The 25,873-nt window shown below is 44.1% G+C and overlaps 1 protein-coding gene across 4 annotated transcripts in view; it reads left to right on the top strand.

Moving 5' to 3' along the window:
- Positions 1 to 25,873, top strand: part of Hhat (hedgehog acyltransferase) — a 381,668-nt gene that overhangs the window by 322,407 nt on the left and 33,388 nt on the right. For 3 of the 4 annotated variants that reach the window (XM_004641206.3, XM_023701141.1, XM_023701142.1), the window contains one exon: positions 9,229 to 9,373. In XM_004641206.3, coding sequence (XP_004641263.1) covers positions 9,229 to 9,373 — 145 coding nt within the window. Of the gene's footprint in view, positions 1 to 9,228; positions 9,374 to 10,498; positions 10,564 to 25,873 lie in introns of all 4 variants that reach the window. The other variant, XM_023701140.1, reaches the window with a different exon arrangement.

The following is a 25,873-nucleotide window of genomic DNA, read 5'->3' on the forward strand; positions in this document are numbered from 1 at the left end:
CAAGTTTTAAATCAGGAAATTGAGTCCTCCAGATTCGCTTTTTGTTTTCAATTTTGTTTTGGCTATTTAGGATCCTTTGGATTCCATTTGAATTTTAGGATACATTTTTCTACTTCTATAAAAAATATTGTAGAATCATGGAACAGATTCTGACCAGAATATTGAAAAATTCTTCAGCCAAGATACTGCTGTATATGTAGACATGTTTTCCTAATTTACCTTCCAGACTGTTCATTGTTACAATATAAAAACAATTTATTTATTCATTGTTACAATATAGAAACACAATTTATTTATTTATTGATTTTGTGTCCTACAACTTTGCTGATTTTTTTCATTAGTTTTAGCTTTTGAGTATTCTATATATCTACATTTTCAATCTCTGAACATTTTTGTCTCCAATTTAGGTACATGACCTGTCAATTTTTTTAATTTAGATTTTAAATTGACAAATGAAAGTTGTTTATATTTGTCACAGAAAACATGATTTTGGAAATATATAATATATATATATGATGTTTACATTAAGCTAATTAACATTCATTATTTTACATACTTATTTTCTATAGTAAGGACACCTAAATTCTATTTTCTTAGCAACTTTTAGGAGAACAGTATGTTGTTATTAACTCTATTACTATATTGTACAACAAATCTTTTGAACTTCTTCTATCTGTCTGAAGTTTATCCTTTTACTAGTATGTCTCTAACCCCCAGGAGTTTTAATTTTTATTATTTATTAAGACATTCTGTGTCCTATTGGCCTGTCACTTTCTGGGGAGGTGTGATAATCTTGCCATACCTCTGAATCTCAATTACTTTTTCAGTTTTAGTCTCACGAAAGCATATGTTCTTGCCTCTGAAACACACTTGTCAGTGGTTAGAACATATGCATGATGCAGTTCTTCAGTAAAATTTCTTGGCAGTCCACATCACACCTGGCAGTGAAGGAACAAAAACCTTCAGTGCTTATTGAGAGGAAAAAGACGTGTTGCCACTCAGGTGTGAGGCTATGGGATGCGGCAAAGGCATGAAGGCGTTGACATAGAGGGCTGTGGATGTCCCTGTGCTGTGTTTATCAGTACATAATGGGTGTAATGGAGGGAGGAGAGTGGCTTCATCTCTCCACTCTAGCTTTTCATTAGTACGAGCTAAATGGTTTTTACCAACTCTACATCATAGACAAAGCTTCTTACAACAGAGAATGTTTCACATCACAAATTGAAGTTACGTGAAGTACTAGATTGGTGCCATGTATTTTATGCATTATGGGAACACAGACTGGGGGTGATTTGATTCTTCCAGAATTAGGATGATTTATGTTTATCAAATACCCACTATGAACTAAAGAGCGGAAGAACCCGACCTTGTTCTGAACAACACAGTTCCAAGGTAGAAAGCCTGAAACCACAGCTGTGGTCCAAAGTTGCTCTCCTGGGCTGACACAGCTGAACCTTGAAAAAGAACAAGGAGAATGTAGTCTACGTGGAGGGTGGAGCTCATGCCTGGCGCAGAGGTGCACAAGTGTGCACTGAACAGAGGAAAAAGAGAAGAGCAGAGTGGGTGGTAGAAGAGTAGATGTGAAGATTGAAAAGGAAAGTGGGATCCTGTTTAAAGTGCCTTGACAGTTTGGATTTTAGCCTAGAAGCAATAGAGAAGCACCAAAATATTTTGCATATTGAAGACATGTAGTATATTTAAGGAACTAGAAAGATAAAAACCAAAGTATAGCACGCAGTTTAAACGTTTCTGCAAAATCTCCTGAGGATACTGCAGAGTGGATTTGTGTGATAGCAGTAGCAGAGTAAGAATGAAGGGAGAAGCATTATGATTGACATGTCAGAAGAGTTATTATGACCTCCGGCACCTAAATCATGGCTTAAGTTCTCTGGTGAGATCGAGAGTTAGTTATTTCCATAGTTATTTGAAAGTACTCTGAAATTCCTCCGTGTGCCACATGGACCTAGATGTTTAGTTATGTCCTCTGTAGTCTTCACCTCGGTGGCCGTCTAAATTGTGGAGCCCATAACTTGTCCAGATCTGTAAAACTGTCTTTGCCATCGTCTTTGCAAATACATTGCTTAGACCTCAGTAGCAAATGGAGATTGGAAAATGAAATTGGGCTGACCAGATACTTTTTAATCACATCAAAGAAAGAAGAAAGCATTGCTTTTTGAGTGTCTTCTTGTGTTCATTTGTGTTGAACATGGGAAAGAAAGGCTTCTAAAGGAATCAGATCCTGTGACTTCCAGCAGAGAGACGGGTGTTGGGGAGTGACGGGGCACATATGGAGATGGGCGGAGGATGCTGTTAGTAGGAACAGGGGAGGGAGGGGAAGCCGGTGGAATATGGACTTCTACCTGAAGAGAACCAGAGCACTCTGATTAAGGAAGGGTTGCTCTACATGTTGGGTAGGGATGTAGGGATGTGTAGGGATGCCATCAAGGTTGCTGGAGTGACTGGGCCTGTAGTCCTCGTGGCCTGCTGTGTTTCACTCTGTCCACTCCTTCATTCTCACTCCTCGCCTGCCATCCCTGGTCTCCCTGGCCTCCTCACTTGCTGTGGCCTTCCTCACCTCTCACTCACTGATGGTGGTTTTCACCAGCAAATGAAAATCTTCGGTGAGCCCATGCAAGAGCTATGTCCAGCTGCTCAAGCCCACCCAGTTTCTATTTTTAGCCCTTCCTAAAAATAAATAGTATCAGATACCACTTGCCAAGCCTTTGTCACAGCCTCCGGTAGCCTTTCCTCCAGCCATCTGCTTCTGCAGGTGCTCAGCATGGCCACTCCTCCCCTCTTAGCCCCACATGCAGTGCTTCTGTGGCCAAGTGAGCAACCTGTGAGCACAGCGGTCCCCAACCCCAGAGCACCATCCCCTCCTACCCCATGCCCAGTTCTGGCTTCACCTCTGACCCCCTTTCTGTACCATGTACCTCAGTCCCAGATTGTTGGCCTCACCAATCCTGTATTTTCTGGGGATAGGATGTTGACTGGAAAACAAAGAGGAGTTGCTGCAAAGATGTGGATCAACATTTGGAGCCGGTAGATACCTCACGGCAAGAAGTGCAGTCTAGTATGACGAAGTTTAGTTCAGCTCTGAATATCAGTTGATTGGGTCGCATTCTTTTGAAAGTCAGCATTAGAGGAAAGTTTAAAGCCACTGCTGAGCTCTGCTGCATTCCCACATCCTGTCTGTTCCATTGCTCAGAGGCAGTGCTGGTCTGGCCCAGGCACTTTCTGATGAGTGGCTAATACTGACATTCTCAAGGAGAAGCTGCTCTATTCCCCCCTCTTATGTCACATACCCGGGTAAACCGGTCACATCTGTATTGGAAGAGAGTGGTACTTTCTAATTGGCCCTGACTGCACTTCTCTTGGCCTCTGAGTTTCAGGGAGGGAGGAGGTCTTGATCTGGTGTCTACACTTGGTCTCAGGTGGTGAAGGCACAGGAAGCTTCCTTCATTTTCAGAGTTGATGTCCCGCGCTAGGCATAGCTAGGTGTGCCTGGCACTGGGGTGCAGGGGGAACACTTGCCCTGCCTTGATCCAGCAAGACGGGGGCGTGCTTTGGCATTGCTCCTAATGCCCTCATAAGCTGAGCAGTGAGTTGGAAGAAGACAGTCCCTCTATTGACACTTTGGGCAGGATTTTTGGCCTGCCTGTGGCTCTCCTGCCCCTCAAATGCTTCAGCCACTTCTTAGTTCTTGAGATGGCCAAACTGGCCAAGGAGCTTTCCAAGTAACTGGTGGAGGGCAGTGCCAGTCCCAGAGTTGTGCTGCCAGGCTATGGGGTTGCTACAGATTCAGCTCTCCTCTGGGAGGAGACCCAACAAGACCAGAGCTCTGTGTTATCCTGATAAATTCACATTAATGGAGTTGAAAAGTCTGCTTGTCAGTCATTGCTTTATCTGACCAAGTGGGCAATCCTCAAGGCTCTTCATCATTCTCTGCCATTTCTCTCTGCAGTTCACAGTTCCTCAGCATGAATTCCTGTCTCGAGGCTGTTTCCAGGCTTCCGAGCCAGCAGGACAGATGGCTGACTTTTAAGGCATGGCACCTATTCACAACTGCCTGCATCTTAGATGTGAGGGTCCACAGGAATGGTCACTGTGGAACTTCAAGGATAAATTGCCAAAGGAAGAAAGCACTCAAAGTGGGGGCTTTGGAAAGTCGTATTTCTTGATGGAGATTCCTGGCCCAAGAGAATATACCCATACCATATTTTTTCTCCTGGACTCCCTACATGTGTTATTTCCTCCCAGCCTCCTAAAAATAAATGAAAGACCTTGGTTCCAACTGTGGAACTTCATAATGTCAAAACTGTTGCCTTGTGCAGTGTGTCTAGCGAATTTAAAGAGAAGATGGTGGCAGTTAAAACTTTCATGTCTTCCCTATTAATTATAGCCTTACCTCAGTTACCTTGTACTTTCTACAGCTTTGGTTACCTTTAGTCAATGGCAGTCAAAAAAGTATCACGTGAGGGGCTGGGGATATAGCCTAGTAGCACAAGTGTCTGCCTGGCAAGGACAAGGTCCTGAGTTTGAATCCTGGCACAAAAAAAAAACCCTAAACAAACAAAAAAGAAAATATCATATAAAAAATTCCAGAAATAATTGCTACTTGTAGGTTGCTTGCAGTTCCAAGTAGCTTGGTGGACTGCCTGTCAGGTTGGTCACCTGGTCACCATCTTGGAGTGCAGCCATCCTTACCTGGCAGCCTAATGTCACAGCCAGTGTCTATGCACCTCCTTGCATCTCATTACCTTAGCCCTAGGACTGTGTCATCTCTCACCATCACTGTCGTAAGAGTAGGTAGAGGAGACGAAATTATTTAGAGAGACCACATTGACTTACATTTATTATAGTATACTGTTATGGTTATTCTATTTATTATTAGTTGACAAACCTAGGCTCTAGAGAGGTTGGTACCACCTGTGTCGGGCATCCCCAGTGGGGCTTGGGCTGTGTCCAGTGGGTAACAGGCCCTTTGTTACCTTCTTGTGAGCTCTCCATATGAATCTTCCTTTCCTTCCTTGAGATCTAGCATGTCCTGTTCACATCAATTCAGGATAAGAAAAGGCAAGCTTGTTGGCTTTGCTGTGTATTGGTCTAGCCACTTTTCTCTGGGGATGCAGCTATGAAAAGTAGGTTTTATGATTTTATTGTTTATCATTAATTTTGTCTCCCACATGCTTTTTGAGGGGGGAGAATTAAGATTTGCTTCTGAACTCATTGATTTCCCCTTTAAACAGTTTCATTTTATGGAATCTAACAGCCTGTAGCTTTAACATTCCTTCTTATTAAAATGAGCAAGTGAAAAGGAAACAGCCAGGTCTGGAAATTGAACTGTATTGGGTCATTCAGACCTCAGATGTCTCCTCCTTCCTCTGAGATGAGAGCCTCCCTCACGGTTGCTGTTGTTTTGGCCTTTGTCTTCCTAAGAAGAACTGGAAGTGTGCTGGACTGTAACTCTGAGGGGTCCTGGGGTGATCACAGGACTCACAGGAGAGCTGTGTGAGCCGTGGCTCAGCCTCCCCTCCCTGCTCTGCCTACCCTACTCACCCAGCTGAGCCTCCTCCTGTGGATAGACCCTTCCCCGTACCAGGTAACTGTGTCACAGCCTTGCTGAGCAATCCCATGAAAAGAAAGCGTCTTCTGGGTATCTCTCTGTAGATTTTCAAAATAATTGTAATCATCTCCCATAAAAGGACAAGCCTTGACTTAAGCAGCCCTGCACATGCTCTGCTGCTGGCACTGATTCAGGAAAGGCCAGGAAACTTGAATCCCCTTCCCCGGATGTCAGGTTGGAGCAGCCATGGCCCAGGATTAGGACCGAGGCTAAGGGTCTGACTCGCTGGGTTCCTAGGAAGTCAGATGTCTGTGCAGTGGCCCTGGCCCCTGGAGGGAATTCTGCAGACACACTTATGCCAGTTGTGGTAACCCATAGTCTCTCTAAAATTTGGTTGGTACATTTTAGATATACATAACGATCACATTCCTTATAGGGAACTTGAGCCTGTGCATGATATATCTTGCTTCTTTTTATTCCAACCATCTCCCTCCAGGAACCCCCTTTCCCCTCTTGTTTACAAAAGCTTTGTTTCCATTTTTTCTTTTGTTCTCTTTTTTCTTACTCCTCTCTTTCTCTCTTCTCCCTCTATTAATCTGCCTCCCATTTGAACATTTTCTCTCATTTCTCAATATCTGTTATACATTTTGGACCTTGCTTACACTTTCAGTTTCTCACAGCAGAGAAAAAAATAAAGCATTTAAACATCTGTGTTCAATTTATTTAATAATTTGGCAGGCCGGGAAGATAGCTCAGTGGCATAAATGCCTGCCTGGGAAGCACAAGGTCCTGAGCTCAGTCCCAGGTACTGCATATTGTGCTGGCCCTGGAACCCTGGGTGTGCTGTTCCAGCCCCAGAACTGGGCATGGTGGTGCATGCCTATAATCCCAGTGCTCGGGAGGCTAAGACAGGAGGATCACTATGAGTCTGAACTGTGTAGCAAGACCCTGAATCATATATGAATTTGGTCTCAAGGTGCATCCATTTAGTGAAAAATATCTCAGACTTATCCTTCTTTATAGCAGAATAGTACTTCATTATGCAAAACCATATCTTTATTCATTGGTTGCTGAATATTTGGACTGTTTTCAAGATTTGGCTATTACCATTGTGGCATAATGTTTTTAGTTCTTTCAGGAAGATACCAAGATGGAGCTTGGTCAAATGGAACCTCTAGTATTAGGTTTTTTTCAGGAATTTCCACACTGATTTCCACTGCACCAATCACTTCCACCAACAGTGGGAAAAGGTTCCTTTCTCCCTATAGCCTGACCAGCATTAGTTATTGGTTGATTTCTTGGTAATAATCACTTTTTCTGGGGCAAGATAGAATCTCAGCACTGTTTTAATTTGCATCTCTTGGATGACCAGTTATGCTGATATTTTTTCATTGATTTATTTGCCCAGTTTTATGTCTTCATCTGAGAAGCATCTATTTTCACTGCCCATTTTCATTTGGGTCTTTAGATTTCAGAGATCTGAATTTTTTTGACTTCCCTTTTTTAAAAAAATGTATTGTATACAGGGTCTCACTATGCAGCTCAGACTCATAGTGATCCTCCTGTTTTCAGCCTCCCCAGCTATGGGATCTACAGGTGTGAGCCACCACACCCAGACCCAGTCACCAGCTCAGTGCACCTGGGGGCGGGGCCAGCACAACGTACAGTGCCAGGGAAGGAACCCTGGTCCCTATACTTGACTATGCAGGTGCTTTGTTGACTGAGCTATCTCGCTGGCCCTTTGAATTCTTTATGTATTCTAGATATTAATACTTTGAGGGACCGCTGGCAGTTTGCCCCACTCTACATGTTGTCTCTTCACTCTGTTGGTGGTTTCTTTGGCTGCACAAAAGCTTTTTAACCAGATGAGATCTCAGCTGATTCTTGGTGATACTTCTTGTGTGCTCAGGATTCTGGTCATAAAATCTTTGCCTACACCAATATGTTTAGGAGTTTTACCTATTTTATCTTCCAGCAGATTTCATGTTTCTATTTTAATATTTAGATCTTTGATCTATTTCAGTTTTATTTTAGTGTATAGTGAAAGACATTGATCTAGTTTTAATCTTCAGCATGTGAAAGCTGAAGAAGAGTGATATCCTTCAGAATATTTTGGAATGCTAGCTTGGTGGTCATGAATTTCTTCAAGTGTTCTTTGGCATGGAATATCTTATTTTTCTATCTGTTTTGAAAGATAGTTTTGCAGGGTACACCAGTCTCGGCTGGAGGTTTTCTTTTAGGGATTTAAATACTTCACTCCATGCTGTTCTTAAGAAGTCTGTTTCTGATTTATATTCAGAAGTCTTATTCTCATGGGCTTTCCTTTATGGGTGACTTGTTTCTCTTCTCTGTCACCTTTTAATAATCTGTTCTTGTATTGATTTCTTTGAATCTTGACAGTTAATGCTTAGATGTAGATTTTTGACCAAGGCTAATTACAGTTCTATATGCCTCACTTAATTGTATATCAGAGTGTGTCTCTGCTATCACTGGTAGACATCGTGGCCAAATAGAGCCCAGACACATGTTGGTTAATTCCAGTAAACCAGTTGTAGACTTACAATGGAGTGCTGAATAGTACAGGCAAACCTGCATCTTTAGTTCCACTGATGTTCAGGCAGATTTCTGGCTTATTCAGCCTGCAGCATTCTGTGCCACTTGCCAGTTTAAACTTGGCTCCCTGCTGACTGAAGCTCAGATACTTGACCTCTTGCTAACCTGAGCTCACCTCCACCTCACTCTGACACCAGGAGCCATGAACTGGAGTAGACTAGCTGCTGCTCAGAGTTCTCAGTTGGCCTCTCTCCAAGACGGCGACCAGCCAGAGCCCTTTCCTGGGGCACATCTGGACCTGAACAACTCACCAACCACTGGATTAAGCAAGGGCTGAGGTGCTGTGCCTGGTTTTCATTCTGAAAGTGCAGTCCTGGGGACACACTGAGGGTTCACACACTGTAGATACACACCGTGACATTACTCAGGAGGAGCCACCAGAATGGTCACTGATGAGGAATAATGATTTTGTTTGCTTTACAAGATCTCTAAAGAAATAGTGAAAGTAGGAGGGGGCAAGAAAGTAGCAGCATGTCTTTTATCATGATCGCTGGAAAACACTCCTCTAGCCTCTAGTGCTTCCAGGGTGCAGCACTGTACTGTCATTCAAAGGTCTGTCCTGAGTTTAAGTACAGCAGCAGGGTGGCTCATGTGCATTCTCCTGCACCCTCATTGTGGATTCCTCCTAGTCATCCAGAAGGTTTATGGGGTGGTTGGAAGGCTCTCTAGGGTCAGTTTAACTGGCCCAGAAGATCATTCTGACCTTGACCTCTGATTATTCTGATCTTTAAATGGAGATGTTTTACTAGCTATTGCAGAGAGCACTTACAGATTTATATGCAGAAAACATCCACAGTGTCTCCAAGGGCAGGGTGTGAGGGCTGCTAAGCTATAGTAGTTGCACTATGCAGCGTGGGAGGCAAAGTTAACCTCACAGGTACAGTCCTTAGCCAAAATGAACTTGCTGCAGTAACACAAGTTGTGAGAGCTGTTTTAGGAGTAACCCAGCTCAGGGCTGGGAAAGACATTTTTGGGCTGGCACAAGCGATGCCTTGGACTCCCTTCATCCCATCCTTGTGATGAAATCCTTCTTGCCATTTTTCTTGCAGGCCCGACACCTTTCCCCACAAGCTCGCTGCCGGCTTCACGCTGCCCTGGCGTCTTGTTCCACTTCGATGCTGATCTTGTTCAACCTCGTTTTTCTTGGAGGCAATCAGGTTGGGAAAACCTATTGGAACAGGATTTTTGTACAAGGTGAGTTACCGGCAGTGCTGTTTCAATTCTATTTCTTGCTTTCAATGTGTGTTTGGTACAGCAGATGGAATTTGGGAGAATCACTCATTGTTGTTCACAGTATGTGACCTAAACATGTGCCAGCCAGGAACAATTTCCTATGTACCTAGGACTGTAAGTTTCTTGTTTTGGATGTACCTCCTGTCTACCACTTGTGATGCTTTTTTTAACATCAAAATGCACAGTCTCAACTCCCTTGAACTTATCTCAACTCTTTTTCCTTATCCTGTCTACTGTTTCTGGAGCCCAGCCTTGGGGACACTGTCAAGTTTACCCTGTTTCCTGTGCTGCCCTGAACACCCTACTGGAATTGTGTCCTAGAAACCCCAGTCCTAAGGCCATGGGCATGGCCCCTGTGTTTGCCACAGCTTTTGTGGATATTTGTTTGAAAAAACTAGCTATCAGACTACATGTCATGTATATTGAGTGGACTGACTTACAGTCCATGGCAAAGCCACAGCTGCAGCAGGGATGATGCTGGCCAGTGGGAGTTGTCCAAGAGGCGTCCTAATCATGGATCATCACTTCCTTTGGGCTCAGATTCAGAGATTTATCATTTCCTTCAGGAGCTTGGGAAGTGGGAAACTGCTCACAGCGCATATTACTGAAGCCAATTCACTATGTTTTGAAAGAACGGATCCCTCTATCCTATTTCTCTGACCTGTGACATGGTGTTGTGCTTTGGATTTTGGAAGCCTTGTGGAGGTGATGTGACTCCACACAGCTGGCTTGTCATCTGCACATCTGGGTCCCTGAGGAGCCAGTCACACTTTTGCTTCAACTCTTTCATACCAGAAATAACCTCAGTGTGGCTGCATTGTTCCTGATCACTAGCTCAGGAACCTCAGCTCAACAAGCATGGGCAGGGGCAGGCTCTGAGGGTCATGGAAGAGCCTGCTCTACTACAGTCTTGTCACTACCAGTGCCCTGTTTGCTTTCTACACAATGTTTTAGATGATAGATCCTGAAAAGATTTTGTTTTTTAAAGTGGAAGCAGCCCTTCAATATAGATGGGAGGTAACAGGGAGCAAAGGATCTGAAGATAAAGACACGTCAATGTCTTTTGCTTTTCTTGCCTACCCTTAGACATAACACAGTGTCCTCATCTTGGCTCTGGAGAAAATGCTGATCTGGGATTTGCTCACTGCCTGGTAAGAAGGCTCTGGGTTTTGCTTCAATAAATCATAGGTACTAGGTGGTGGCTGTTGGCAGGTCACTGCACACACAAGGAAGGAAAAGAAAGCACACACAAATGTGGGAACCAAGAGTGCAAGCACCAGTGTGGCGGTTGACTGAGGCTGTTGTTGTGACACATGTATGAGAGAGGAGATGGAATGAGCAACTGGTGTTGCACTGAAGGTGCACGTCCCAGGGGAGGTGGCGTTTGAGCTGGAGCATAAGTAGGAAATTGCTGGCGGAGAAGGCCAGTGTATTTGGGTAGTTAATGTTGACTGTTTTTCCATAGACTCCAAAATCTCAGTAAATTTTCACCTTTGAAGTTTATTTCTCTCACAGTTCAATACAAATCCAGTGATTTTTTTCTAAGCCATGATTTGAGATGTGTATTTTTGGTTCTCTACCATCTTGTCCTGGTGACATGGAGGGGAAGAAAATATGGGGCTTATGTACTAGCTGATAAAACTTCAGGTAGAAGTGACAGATGACATTTCTGCTCATGCTCCAGCCTGCCACTTGACTCCCCAGCCAAGACAAGGCCAGGAGGTGGGGATGTGAGCAGGTGTGTGCGGTATGTATTGGTGACCAAGGCATATGGCCACCAGCTAGAGCAGCCCAGGAGGCAGAGAAGATAGGAGTTGGAGTTGGGGAAGAGGCAGACTGATGATTGAGATGAGAAAGCCGGGACACAAAGGTCACAAGTGAGGCCGTGGTAGTGGATTCAGTGAGCAGGGAGCTTTGGGGTGTGAAGTGAGAGTGGGGCAGGAGGCCAGCCCTTGGGTCTGCTGGTAAATAAGGGGGCAGAGAGAAAGGCAGCAGCTATTGGGAGTTCTTTAGGCAGGAAAATGAAAGCCTAACTTTCTGGCACCTGTCACACGAGATCAGGGCTGACATGTGTGGTCTGCCATTGCGTGGGGATCTCTCTGTGGCCTATGATGGGACACTGTGTCCTTGGACTCGGGCAGACTCTTGCAGACTCTGATTTTCAAAATCTGTTGGAATCATTTCTCCCTGGGTTCTGAGTCCAGGGAAGATCAGCTTGGAAGGCATTTTCTGCATCAGGCATTCTCCAGGTGAACTTGCTTGTGTTTTAGCTAATCCATCCCGTGGGTCCCAGTCAAGGCTGATGGTCAAGCCCTGGGGAGTTGTCCCACTTGTCTGTTTTCTGCCAGGAGCTTTGCCCCTGGGTGACTGACTGGGCTTAGTTGTCTTTTGGAAGGAAGTGGACCAAATGGTGCCTTGAGAACTCTGAATTTTATCTCATAACAATTTGAGCTTGTAGAAGTTTGTTATGAATATTCATGTTTTGGTTCCAAAAACATAAAAGAAATTAATGAGTCTATGGGATGCTTCCTCAGGTTCTGATGAGGGTGTTGAAAAAAATCTGAATTCTGAAACTCATCTGGCCCCAAAGGTTTCAGATGAAGGAATTGTTGACCTATACACATAGCTGCTGTGCAATGAGCCCAGACTTTGAAAACCTGTTGGTCTCTGGCCTCTTCCTTTGGTGACATGATCAGCTGTCATTGCTCCAAGACCTATCTCTGCACACAGAAAACTCCATGGAATGAGGACTTTTTGGGAGAGCAGAGAGCATTTAGTCTCAGTATCTGGATTTCAGGGTTTACTAGAAGGTTCCCTTCTGCTTGTGCCTGGAGGGCTGGAACCTGCTGCAGTGAGCAGGACCACTAGCACCATGTCTGTTTCGCAGATGTCTGAGGGTCAGGGACTGTTGAGATTTTCAAGTGCCTCCTAGCTAATGGAACATGGACACACAAGTCTTCGGAGCCCGCCACCCTAACTCTAGGGAGTCTTTCCCAGCCTCAGTGGCATTCCTGCAAGGTTTTTCTCAGCTTGGAGCCATTGTCTTGATGTCAGTATCTCCTTTTATTTAGTTCACTATACTTAGCCATTAATTTGTTGTCAACTGTAGAGTTTATTAGAGCGCCTTCATCAAAATCTCTGTCCTGGTCTTGGGTGATGTGGATGGTAGACATGAAGCTGATAAACTGGGCCTTCCTGCTCTCCTGGGCATCTGCTCTGCCCCCAGGAAAGCGGGAGCAGAAATGCTGAGTGGCAAGCCCAGGCACTGTCTATGTCCTGCGCGTTGTATTTTTATCAGGTGTTACTTGTGTTGCTGAGGTCAGAGCAGCAGCATTCAGTTCATACAGCAGACAATCAGGATTGGTAGTTTTGCTTTTAAAATCTCTCTAAATTTTACTATTGAAATTTGCTTTAAGCTACTTGAGGAATCTTAGAGGGTCTGAGAAGCTCCGGGCTAGGTGTGTGCCCACTCTGCCTGCTCTGGCAGAGACAGTGCTGGGTTGTACTAAGTGCTTCTTACATAACCTCTTAGCTCTGAGAAGTATGTGTGGATGGAAGTACATCCTGTCTACCTTAACTCCTCAACAGTGAAGCCTAAGTTAATTTCTGCAACAAGCAGTTGAATACAATGCTGCTCTATAATTCTGAGGTACTGCTGACTTGAAGCTCAGTTCTGCAGAGCCTGTCTCCATAAGCCACCTGCAGCCTGAGCATCCTTGTTGGGCTTTTTTCAATAGGCCTAAGAGAGCAAGGGATTAAAGATTTTCAAGAGGGATGGGTATGCATTGGGAATGTACCTGGCTTTCAGAGGGCCAAGGGCTTTGTAATATTTGTTTGGATGGTATTCAATCCAAAAAATCTTATTTCTGTGCAAGAAAGGCATGGATTTTGTAAAAGAAGAATTGAAAATGTCTCTCAAAAGATAGGGCCCAGATCTTGCCTCTAAGGCTCTTCCTTAACAGAGCTCAGTGGAGACATATCGCCCTCCAGACATTCTCCTGCCTGGCTTCTCATCACTAGCGTGCTAACACACACACACACACACACACACACACACACACACACACACGTATGTGTGGTTTTCCTCCTCCTGTTACCTGATCTCAGTTGCAAGGCCACCTCAAGAGCCTCAGCCCTGAGCTCCCGCAGTGACCCAGGTCCAAGGTTGGGGAAGTCTGGTTCTTTTCTCTCCAGATTCCAATAAGGGAGAAGCTTGCAGTTTTCTTACACAGGTCAGAATCTTTGCACTTTCTGTATTTGCTTGTGGTTTCCAGCTGAGAGGAGAAAGTGCTTACTGGCTTGTCCAGATCAGTCATCTCCTGACTTGAATGACTATGGACAGGCTTTCCATTTAAAGCTGAACTGGAGTATCACACTGGCAGTTCTAGAGGGTGGCTAAATAGAAACTCATTCGCTTCACATCTTTTTAAATTCTTGGGAGTAAAATTTCATTGCTGATGGGAGAAGACAGGGCAGATGTCAGCACTCAGAAGCCACCCTTCGTGATTCCTTCATCTTACACCCTTGCTGGCCGTTGCCTGTAAGCAGTGCTGATGGGTCTCAATGACTGGTTCCTCCTCCCTGGAGCCTCTGGGAGTCCTAGAGGGTTGGAGGAGCAGGAGCTTCCTGCCATGGTAGTGCCAGGCTAAGCAGCATGTACATTTCTTCAAGGTGATGGGATAGCCCTTTCCAGCCATCCTTAGAATATGAAGTCAGAACTCTGTGAGGCCCTGGAAACTTTTCGGTATGCCCTGTGCATGCCAGGTGTCTTGGGTATCAGTTTTCCTAAGAGTACTCAAGACTAAGTCACCAGGCAGAGGATGTGAGACAGCAGTGGAGTCTTCTTCAGCAGGGCATTCAGGGCTGAGCAGATTCCTGACTCATCTAGAAAGGGCTTGTACCCAGAGGATCCTGACATGTCATTTTCTGTGAGGTGATATGAAACTTTCCTGCTAACCAGTAGTTTCCCAGACTTCACTATGAAAAGACTTTCTTGGAAGATGGGAACAGGCAACACTTTATTCATATAGTATATATAAAGTATTTTATATAGAACATCTACAAAAGATTTGCATATTTTAGACATACTTCTTCAAGTACAAATGGAATAGCTTTGTATTTCCACAGATGCAGCAAATATAATGTTTGGAATCTCTTCACGCTCACTTTCACTTATCACTGACTTCTCCTTGGCCCCAGTCTTCTTGCCCTCAATCACAGATAGGTTATGTTTCTCAAGTTATTGGACCGCTTCTCTTGAGGGTTTTACATGGGGGAGCAGTGTCAGGATACTGATAAGAAGGTAGGGGTGTGTATCAGTCAGGATTTTAATAGAGGAACAAGTAAAACACAAGATGTACAAATGTATAAGAAATTACAAGACTGGCTTACAGTGGTCAACCACAGGATCAGATGGGGAAGTGTGGAGAGGGTGTCTGCACACTGGAGACTGAAGGATTCAGCCCAAGGTCTGGAGCTCACTGCAGTGTTCGCGCAAGTCTGTATCAGTCAGCCAATGGAAGGGATGGAAGGCTGGTGAGTCTGCGACAGAAGGCTGAAGGATCCAAGGAAGAGTCTGTGTTGGAAGCCAAGAGAGACATCTAAGCTGACTGTGAGGACTTAAGCTCCTCCATTTAAGCTCCTCCGAGGAAGTGGACCCAACCATCCTTCCTCATTCCCCTTTGTGTAGCCTCTAAGTGCTGTGTCACTATGTGGCAGGCCCTCCCCGCCCTAGGGAGGGGCCCCCACACCCCAGGGCATGGAATCTGGAAGCCCCTCTAGCCAAGCCTTCAACAATGTACCAGCTACTACAGGGTGGGTCAGAGGTTTGCATTTTCTTTGTAAAATGGGATAAAAGATCTTTCACAAGAGGAGAAGCAGAAAAAAGAAACTTAAGAGCAGAGTGACTGTTAGGGAAGAATGTGTACATGTGGAACCTGAAGATCTCAAAATCAGGGTCTTTACCGTCATCTGTGCTGCTCACCCTTTGCAGAGTCGTCTGCTGTCCTGCGTAGCCCAGCTTGGGATTGCTGCTGTGTAGGGGAAGAGGCCATGCTGCCCTTTGCATCCTACTTCTTTGTCTTTTGTCTTTTATCCCAGCCCAGAGAGTATGGCTCTACAGCTGTTAGGGTTTGCTGCTAATATGTAGCAGGTAGCTAATGTTGGATAGTCACCCACCCCCAAGCTGAGTGGCCTTAGAAGTAAGCATCTGTTTAGTCCAGCCATCTCTGTGCCAGCTGAATGCTGACTGGTGTCAGGTAGCCTCATGAATGCATCTGTGGGTCCACCTTGGCTGGACTGTGTGACTACAGCTGGGCTCCCACTGGGTTAGCCTGCTCCGCTCCTGGTAAAAGGTCGGGTTGCTTTCTTACCTTTTGGTGTACTTTTCTGAGCCTGTTCATGTGACAACCAGAAAGTGCACAAGACCCCTTCTGGCTCAGACTGTCACTTCTGCTGCATTCTTTTACCACCCCGTATCATAAACCTCCAGACCAACCCAAATTAAAAGACTGGGCAGAAATCCATATAGCAAAAGATGGTGACACAGCGGAAGGATAAAGCCTGTGCTTTCCTTCAGCCTTCTGTCCACCTCAGCAGCATCTGCAGAGGGCAAGAAAAGCCTGCGCAGGAGTGTAGCTCTGTGCAGATGACCCCAATGCTGGGAGTGGTAGGAGTCCCAGTGGTCCCATGGCCACCCCTCTTCCACCTTTTTCTCCACTGTAGCCACCTCTCCTCCTCCTCCTCTTTATGGCACAGAGGTTTTGGGCTGTTTGACTCCGTGAGTTTTTTCCTAATTAGTTTTCTTATGTGTTTACAGTGTGCAATAGATACAGTCACTGTGGAAATTTGTACACATGCACATTACCTTTTGATCCTTCTTACTCCTCCTCCCTTGCTTTTTCTCCCTCAAAGCTTCCCTCATCCCCAGCTCCTCAAAGTCCAACTCCCTGTTTCCTAGAATCCATGATTTATTTAATGTCTAAATTACTTATACTCTGTGTTACTCATATAAGAGAAACAATGAAATATTTTGTTTTGTGTCTGATTTATTTCATTCTGTGGTAGAGTCTTAAGGTGCATCTATTTTTCTAGAATGACTCAAATGTATCTTCCTTTATGGCTGAGCAATGTTGCATTGTGCATAAATTCCGCATTTTCTTTATCAGTTCATTTGTTGATGTGTGAAGTGTGTAGGCTGCCTCCAAGATTTAGCTGAGTTGTGCTACTAGAAAAACTGGGCATGTGTGTATTTCTGTAACACCATGTTTTTTCAAACTCTTTCTTGAAGATATCCACAGAGGTCTAGTTGGGTCAAACAGAATTTCTATTTTTTAGTTTTCTGAAGAATCTCCATGCTGATTTCCATTGTGGTGGCGCTGGTTGCTCCCCACTCCAACAAGCTACAGCCTGGCCAGCATTTGTTTCTTGAGTTCATGATGATAGGTTTTTTTTTTTTTTTTCCTGGAGTAAGATGGAATCTCAGCGTTCTTTTGATTTGTATTTTTCTAATGACCAAAGATGCCAACTACATTTTTATGTATTCATTGGCTATTTGTACTTGTTCTTTTGAGTAGCATCTGTTCATTTCAGATACCCAGTTTTTGATTGGGTCCTTTATTTGGGAAGGAGGCATCTAATATTTTTGAGTTCTTTATGTATTCTAAATATTAGTTTGAGGAGTGGCTGGCATTTGTTTTCCATTCCGTAGGTTGTCTCTTTAGTCTGTTGGCTGCTTACTTTGCTCTCCAAAAACTTTAATTTGATGTGATGTATTGATTGTTGCTTTCTTGTGCAAGTAGGATTCTGTTCAGAAAGTCCTTATCTATATGCTCAAGAATTTTACCTTCCAGCCAATTTATTCCTTCTGTTTTAATATATGTAAGTCTTTGATCTATCTGGATTTGATTTTAGTGCAGGATGAGTGATATGGATCTAGATGCCTTGGTTCTCTGGGTGGGGGAAGGATAAGAGATGGCCTAGGAGCAGTGCCTGGGCAGCCCTGCATGCAGCAGTGCAGCAGTCCCCCTCTCGTGAGTCTGGGTGTGCCATTCGTATTGTTAAGCTCTGGGTCACTGAGACAGAGGCTGATCCAGCCAAGGTTCCCTGTGGTCCAGCTTAACTAGGTACATTCTGCATGGGCTGTGGGGCGCTGGCCCAGTTAATAATCAGGTATTCTTTTACTTTGCTCTGTGAACATGTCTAGGCTATCTGCCATTCAGATTTTCCTGAATCTTCTAACTAAACATAATAGCTTGAAGTAGTATCCACTGTTACTGTTTTAACTCTTATTGTTAAGTTATTTTTTACTCACTAGTTGAGTTCATCTTAACAGCCTTGTAAAATAGTTTGAGCAAACGTCTTTACAGTGCTACTGATACCTCTGAGCTCAGAGAAGTAAAAAAAATTGTTCAGGATTGGACAACCAGGAGGCAAGAAAGCCAGATGAGCGTAGGGGCTATTGGCTTCCAATCACATGTTCTTAGCATGCTTTCCTCTCTGCTGTGTGAGGCCTCCTTCATGACAGGCAACTTCTGCTTCCACTGCTGACCATCCTTGTTGTCACCATCAGCAATAGCCTGAGGATCTGACGCTTCCTGTGAACCAACTGGAGGGTGGTAAGCACTCAGCCTGCCACTAGGTCAGCCCTGACTTGTTTGCATCCATCTGAGGGGTTTTCTTGCCCACCCAACAAAATGCCTCTCAGCTACCAATTTCCCTCTCTTGGGTTCTCTTAGCATTCAAGGCCACTCATAAGCCTTGCATCTAAGATACTTCCACAGATCAGAGAAGCAGTTGGAAGAGAAGGCTGTTCCATCTTGGCATGCTCTTTGGCTGACAAGGACACTGAGTGCTGAGTCTGGGATGACGGTGCTAGGGAGAACTGGGAACACAAGAGAGGGCAGCAATGAGGGCTGCCTGGGTTGCTTTGCTTTGCAGGCAAGCGATCAATGGTGGACTCTGGGGAGTGCTCCCTGCCTCAGGAGTTCTGCCTGGGACTGTGATCACTGCTTGTGAGCCTTTTCTGAGGCACTCAGCTTAAAGTGAGTAAGTGAGTATTTGTTCAGTGATGACTATAGGAAAAATCTTGCCACTTTCTTGAAATAATGATAGGAAAACAGCACTCCTGTGTTGTCAACACCTGCTTAGTCCATGGTCTGGTGGCCAGAGCTGAGGGTGACTGACCCTGAAATATCCTCTGGACCACTTTCATGGACACTTGTTGCAGCCCCCAGCTGAGGCCCTGTCCCAATGCTGTTTGAACTTTGTTTGCAAAGGGATTTGCCAAGACAGGACATCATGGCAAAGGGGGCTGTTTGGGGTTGAGCTGTGCCTGCCACACAGATTTGTCTCAGTCCTAGCCTCCAGAACCTCAAAATGTGATCTCACTTAGAAATAGGGTCTTTACAGAGTCACACATTACAATGAAGGCTCCAAGGTGGACTCTGATTCACCATTACTGGTATCCTTATGAAAAAAGAACATTTGGCTGCACAAATTTTAGGGACAAACACAGAGAAATGATGAGGGAAAATGGGGAAGGTGGCTCTTTGAAGGTGGAGTGGATGAGCCAACGCTGCTGGGGACAGGCCCCACAGTTGGTAGGAAAGGAGGGGCTTGGTCCTGCCCACTCTTTCCCATTTGCTCTCTTGCACTGGGAGACAGCAGCTTTCTGTTGTTTTGAGCCCCTCTATTTTTATTCATTTGTTGTGGCAGCACTGGGAACCCAACACAGGACAGTGGGGCAGGACAGCAGCAGCTCTCCCTCCACTGAGCAGCACAGTTCATGGCTGGGAGCCAAAGCACTTCAGGGCTTGACTTTGTCCTCAGGCTTTGTTCCCCAGGCATGCACCACCAGGACAGATGTCCCAGCAGGATGAAATGGGGATGGCAGTGGCCATGCATCCCGTCACCATGAGGTCCTGTGGGATTCCACAAGGGAGTTCTGGGCCAGGGGCACAGTGAATGTGGTGGGAGGATGAGGAACAAGGAAAGGTGGCCTAGTTCGGGGGTACCCCCATCTGTTGGGTGAACGAGGTCAAGTTAAAGAGAAGTCATGTGGCCAAGCAGAAACATGGACACACTTGGTTTTAAAGTCATGCCATGTCTGGGGTGTGGCTCTGGTAGACTGCATAGTTAGCAATCCTGCTAAGCAGTCATGAGGCTCTAGATTCAGTAGCTAGCACCAAAAGCAGCCATAGGTGGCTTCCGTGGCCTCGTATCTATCATCCCCTTCTGCACCTTCTCTAACCAGGAAGTCCACTGCATGGCACTTGGCACAGAGGAGTCGCTGGCCCGGAAGTACGTGGTGCCTCATGTCTAACTGGGGCTCTGCTTGGGAGGGACCCTGCTTCCAGCCCACTGCAGGCCAGAAGCTGCTGTGCCTGGGCCACCCCAGAAGTAGGGCCCACATGCTGTTCTGCTTCCACGGTGGTCTTCTGGGTCCTGCACCTAAGGCTCCAGCTGCTGAGCCTGGATATGGAGGCAGCTGCTCCAGGGAGCACAACTCAGGACAGTTTTTTTTTTTTTTCCTGGTTCATTTCTTATGACTATGAAAAAAGAATAAAAAGAAGAAAGCTAGGAGACATTACCTGCTATCAGTAAAATAAAAAAGAAAAATCGAATATTTTGTTTTACAAAGCACTTTTGTTCTTTTGGTGCTAGAACTCTCCCGGGACCAGGGGAAATACCTAGGAGAACTAACTGTTAGCCTGCAGCTCCTAGGGGGGAGTAGGACAGACCATTAAGAACTAAGTGGGGGAGGGACTGTCCAGCTGGGAGGAAAACAGGTAGAGGGCTCTGAGGTCATGACAAAGGAGTGCGGATGTTCCCCTTGACAGATCTGGCTTCTCTTCTTCAAGAGTAGATGGAGCCACTGGAATTTGTGTTTGTTCCAAGCTGAGTCCTGCAGTTCAGAAGGGCTCAGAACACACTTGCTGTCAGCTAAGGAGGGAGTCCGGATTCTGAGTTGTCCAAGGATTGGCTGTGCGCACCACAGCCAGGCCACACCTGAAAGCCTTCTGGATGCACAGACCTGTCCACAGAGCCGCATTCATTCTCAGAAAGTCATTTTTATGAAGCTAGAGCAAACCAGAGAATTTTTCACTTAACACAAGTTTTTCTGCTCTTATTTTAAAATTGTATCTGTGGTTGCCCAAGACTTAGTTTTTTCATATTTGCAGCTGAAGTCTTGATGATTTTTCTTGCCTCCCAGCTGCCCCCAGCAAGATCATTAGAGGGTTGGATTATACCCTCTGCACTGCAGTACAAAATTCCTGTCATTGGCAAGGGCTTTCCTAAAAAAAGCAAAAGTACACAGCAAGAAAATAAGAAACATTGGGAGAACCTTGGCTTATCTGAGCTGGGACACAGAGGGACAGTGGCCAGGTGAGTCAGGGTGGGACGAAGACCCTCTCACAGAGAAAACTAATTGGAGGAGGGAGTCTGTGTGGGCCCCTGCTCATTGGTGTTCTGCCATGTGGCATATGGCAAATGAGGCAGATGCTCATACAGATGTGCTACTGTGTTTGTAACGTGGTGCTTTGCTAAGTGCTCTCGGGTAGAATGGTGAATGGTCCAGGGATGCAGCTGTAAGTTGATTTTAAAACAAAGATGAACTTGTAGCCAACACATGCCTAAAGTTGTGTGCTCTCTTCAGCCTTCCTTCTGGGTGAGATAGCCACCATAGAAAAGTTGCCATCCTGGGCTTAGGGCATGAGGGGCTGGGACATAGAGACCTTGCATACCACACTGGACAAACTGTGGACTGCACATGTCGCTGCAGGACAGTGCAAGATGTGGGGTCATGAGTAGGCTGGATTCTCCTTTCCATACCAGGTGCCCTAAGGGCCACACAATGAGAGGTGTACCTGCCATGCCTGGCCAGGGACTGTGGGAGTCATCTCAGTTCCTTGGGGGCAGTAACAAGGGGTTTCAAGAGTTTTCCCATGTTTTAAAAGTTCTTTGTCAAGGTGACCAGCCCTGGGGCAGGTAATCTGCATTACAATGTAAGGAGGGGAGAGAGGCTAGCCAGTTGCCACAGCTCTTGGCCCTCCCTTTGCTCTTGCTGTTTTCTGTCACCATGAACTACTGCCCTTTGCCTTGTGTCTCTCACCATAGAGCCAGCTGAGTATGGACTGAAATCTTCACTAACTGTGAGCTAACCAAACCTTTCCTTCCTTAATTTTGGGTGTCAGGTGTTTTGTTTCAGCAATGAGAGAAAATTAATGGAGACAGTCACTTACCTTAAAAGAACTTCTGAAGTTTGAAAAAGAATGGCTGGTAGAGATCTCTCCAGCTTCCTTACTTCAACTCCTGGAGTGTAACGGGGTTTGCAGGTGCCCAGAAAAATGCCAAAACAGGGGTGCTTTGTAGAGAGAAGCTCATTGTACTGCTGGAATCAATATTGTTTTTCAAGACCAACTTCCCTCTGAAAGGGGGATATTTCTGACAGGCTACCTTGCTTCACAAAGGCTTTTGTTTGAGAACAAGCAATCTGGTTTGCAAACAGAAGCATTTGACAAAATTTTGTTTTTGTTTGCAAACTCTGCATCTGGTAACAAGGCTGGCTGCAGCTGCCTTTCCCCCATGAACGTGGACGTGGCCATCTTTTCCAGAATTGTGGAATGAATTAAATTTGCAAACTGAGGTACTGCTGTAGTTTCTTGTTCTATATATTTTACAATATTTTTAGGTTTGCTTTTGTTTCTTTAAGTATAGTATGATGAATGTGATTATTGTATGTATCTAAAGCATACCGATAAATTCATTAGGACAATAAAAGAAAATTTAGGGGACAGGGCAATGGCTCAGTGGAATAAGTGCTTCCTTGGCAAGGGCTAGGGCAAAGGCCTGAGTTCAATCCCTGGTTCTGCTAAAAAAAAAATAAAAAATAAATAAATAAATAAATAAATAAATTTTTTTAAAAAAGAAAATTTAACTCAGCCTAGGCAATGTAGCAACTCAGTGGGACCCTGTCTCAAATGTTAAAAAAATTTTTTTTTTTTTTTAGAACAGGTCTTGCTATGTAGTTCAGACTAGTCTTGAATGCACAGAGATCTTCCTGCCTCAGGCTTCTTAGTGTTGGGATCACAGGTGTGTGCTACCATGCCCGGCTCAGGAATCTTTTTTTTTTTTTTAAGCTAGGGACATATCTTTTTGCAAAGGTTTTGGATTCAATCCCCAGTACCAAGTAATAATAATGTTATCACACTTTTTTGCTGCCTATTTCTTCATCTATAAGATAGGGTTAATAAATATTTATAAATACATAGCAAAGATTAAATGAGTTCACATATCTCAGGGGCTTAGTTTAGTGCTTATCAATCATCATCAATCTAGAAGAGTTCTTTCAATATTCTGGATACTATTTCTGTGTCAGGTTTTACATTTGAAGTACCTTCCCAAATGTCTACAGTTGATCTTTTTGTTTTATTTGTGATATCTTTTGTTATGGAAGAAAAAAATGAATACTAATATCATGAAATTTTAACCTTATTTTTTCTGAGCTAAGAATTCTTTTGATATCCCAAGGACATAGGGAAAGTCAATTAACATGTATTTTCTTCTAATATTCCAAAGTTTTACTTTCCATTTATAGAGACTTTAGTTCACCTGTGATGTAAGATAGGGATCCAGTTTTCTGGTTTCTGTATGAATAACCAATTTTCCACACATCATTCACTGAATAGTCTGTTGTTTTCTAATTATACCTTCATCAATTAGTGTCTAAGTATATGAAAAAAATAATAAACTATATATTGCTTTATAACCCTCTTTAAACTTTAAGTATTTAAATATGCATCTGTCTATATCTCCTGTATTTTACCTTTGGGTGCTGCCTATGACATCTCTGTCTTTATAGGCTTGGTTATCTTTGGCTGTGTACTGACCACTATCTTATGTAGTTAGGAGATATTTCTGAGGCCTAGTCTACAGACACTTCCCTATAGATAACATAATTGTGTGTGTGTGTGTGTGTGTGTGTGTGTGTGTGTGTGTCTGTCTGTCTGTCTGTCTGTCTGTCTGTCTGACAGACAACAGGGCCAGCCTGCGGTTCTGTACCCACAGGGACAGTCTTGCTTCTTTCTCCTTCGCCTGTGGGCGTGGTGGGCGGGTTGTCTCTCGGTGCATTGTTACCTGGGAATGGTTCTGACTCTTTCCCTTATGAGTCCCCTGCCAGACTCTGCCTTGGGCAGCCCTGCTCTTTTCCTTCAATTCTCTGACCCCAGTGGCTACAGTAGTGTGTACACAGGTATCTTCAGGACAAAACAACTTATTTTGTCTCCTTTGGGTCTCATTTTCTCTTTTCCTTACTGTTTTACCTAGACAGTTCTTATATTGTCACCATTTGGGAAAATAGTGAAATACTTATGTGACAAATTTAAGTTGCTCTCTTTCGCTTCTATGGGAGAATTATTCAAAATAACTTACCTGACACTGTCAGGGGCAGAAGTCTTTCTTTGATTCTAAAGAAATTGTAATTCTTTTAATTTTTAAAAATTATTTATTTATGTATTTATTTGGTGCAGGGTCTTGTTATGCAGCTGGACTCAAGTGATCCTCCTTTCTTAGCCTCCCCAGAGCTGGGATCACAGGCATGTGCCACCATGCCCAGTTTTGGTGACAAGCACAGTGCTCGCCACTCTGACATGGCAGAGGGCCGTCACCCAGGAGAAACAGCAGAGCAGGGCAGGCCGAGGGCAGTAACCTTCTTTGGCCCCTTATATTTTATCCAGGCTAGTGAGGAGTGTTCACACCCGAGGTGGAGCCCCCTTATTTCTAGCATCACACCTTTTCAATCACAGTATCATATCCGTAGTTCCAGCATCACACACTCTAGATCCGGCCACCCTCAAGAAGCCCTGCCTATGGCTGATGAGATTTTGGGGAGACAGCTAGATGTAAGCCCTACAGACAAGCTGCCCAACCTCTCTAACATTCAGATTCTCAACCTCTGTATAAATGGTTGTGGAAACTAGATAAGGTAATAGATAATAACTTTATTCAATCCCTCACACATGGGAAGCCTTTATTAATTGTAGTTTTTTATTGATAATATTGTTCTAGTCACATTACTCTATCACAGGCTCTTTTTCCTATTAAAATACTTTAATTGATACCCACATGCAAAGAATGAAGTTGGATCCCTGCCTCATACCACCACCAAAGTTAACATAAAACAATTTGATCTAAAACTGTAAAATTCTTAGAAGAAACTAAAGTATAAATCTTTATGACTTTGGGTTTGACTATAATTTCTTAGATATGAGACAAAAAACCCAGAAGTAACAGAAAGAAAAGTTTTATCAATTAGATACCATCAAAATTAAAAGCATAAGTGCTTTAAAGGAAATTCTAGGTTTGGATCTAGGTTGTTCCCCCCAACTCTCTTGCGTGGAAGATATTTGGATTATGGGACACTGTACTTCTTAGAATTAATCCACTGACATGTTCAGCGCTAAATATGCTGTTAGGAGGTAGGTCTGGTGGGAAGAGATGGGTCACTGTGATGTGACTCAGAAGAGCGTATCACCCTTCTCGGCTCCTATCTTACTGTCCGCTTCCTGGCAGCCACGAATTGCGCACCTTTCACCACCAGGCTCTTCCACCATGTGATATTGCCTGGGAGCCAACCAGCTATGGACTGAACTCTCAGAATTGTGAGCCAACATAATCTCTCCTCCTTCATGTTACGGGTGCTGGGTATTTTGTCTCAGCAACAAGAATGTGACTGAGACAGATGCTGTCAAGAAAGTGAAAATATAGCCAGAAAATGAGAATGTTCTTACAAATTGTGTATCTGATAAAGAACTTGCATCTAGAATGTAACTCATTAATAAAAAAGATAACAATATTTAAAATGGGCAAAGGTTCTGAATAACATTTGCTCCAAATGTCCAATAAGCACATGGAAAGATATTAGCACTTTTACCATCAGAAAAATGCAGTTTAAAACCTCAGTGAAATTCACAACCACTGGGATGGTTGTAAGAAAAAGCAGCAAACAAAAGGTAGAGAATAAATTTTGGTGAGGATGTGGGGGAACCGGAATCCTCTTACACTGCTAAGGAATGTAGAATAGAAACAGACTCTGTGGAATGTACTTGGATAGTTCCTTCATAAGTGAAACACAGAGATGCCATGTAACTAGCAATTCCCTTTTTAGGGATTACCCAAGAAAAATTAAAATGTGTCCACCCAACTTATAAAAAATATTCATCATATTATTTTGTATAATAGCAAAAATAGAAACAACCTAAATGTCCATCAGCTTATGACTAGATAAAGGATATGTGGAATGTCTATCCAGTAGAACATTATTAAAAATAAAATGAAATACTGACAAATGCAACAAAGAGCATGAATCTAGAGACCATGCTAAGTGAAGGAAGGAGACCATAAAGAACTGCATCATGAATGATTCCATTTATATGAAATGTCTCGAACAGACAGATCTATTAT

Source organism: Octodon degus, unplaced genomic scaffold (genome assembly GCF_000260255.1).
Source record: "Octodon degus isolate 3935 unplaced genomic scaffold, OctDeg1.0 scaffold00131, whole genome shotgun sequence".
Classification (NCBI taxonomy): Eukaryota; Metazoa; Chordata; class Mammalia; order Rodentia; family Octodontidae; genus Octodon; species Octodon degus.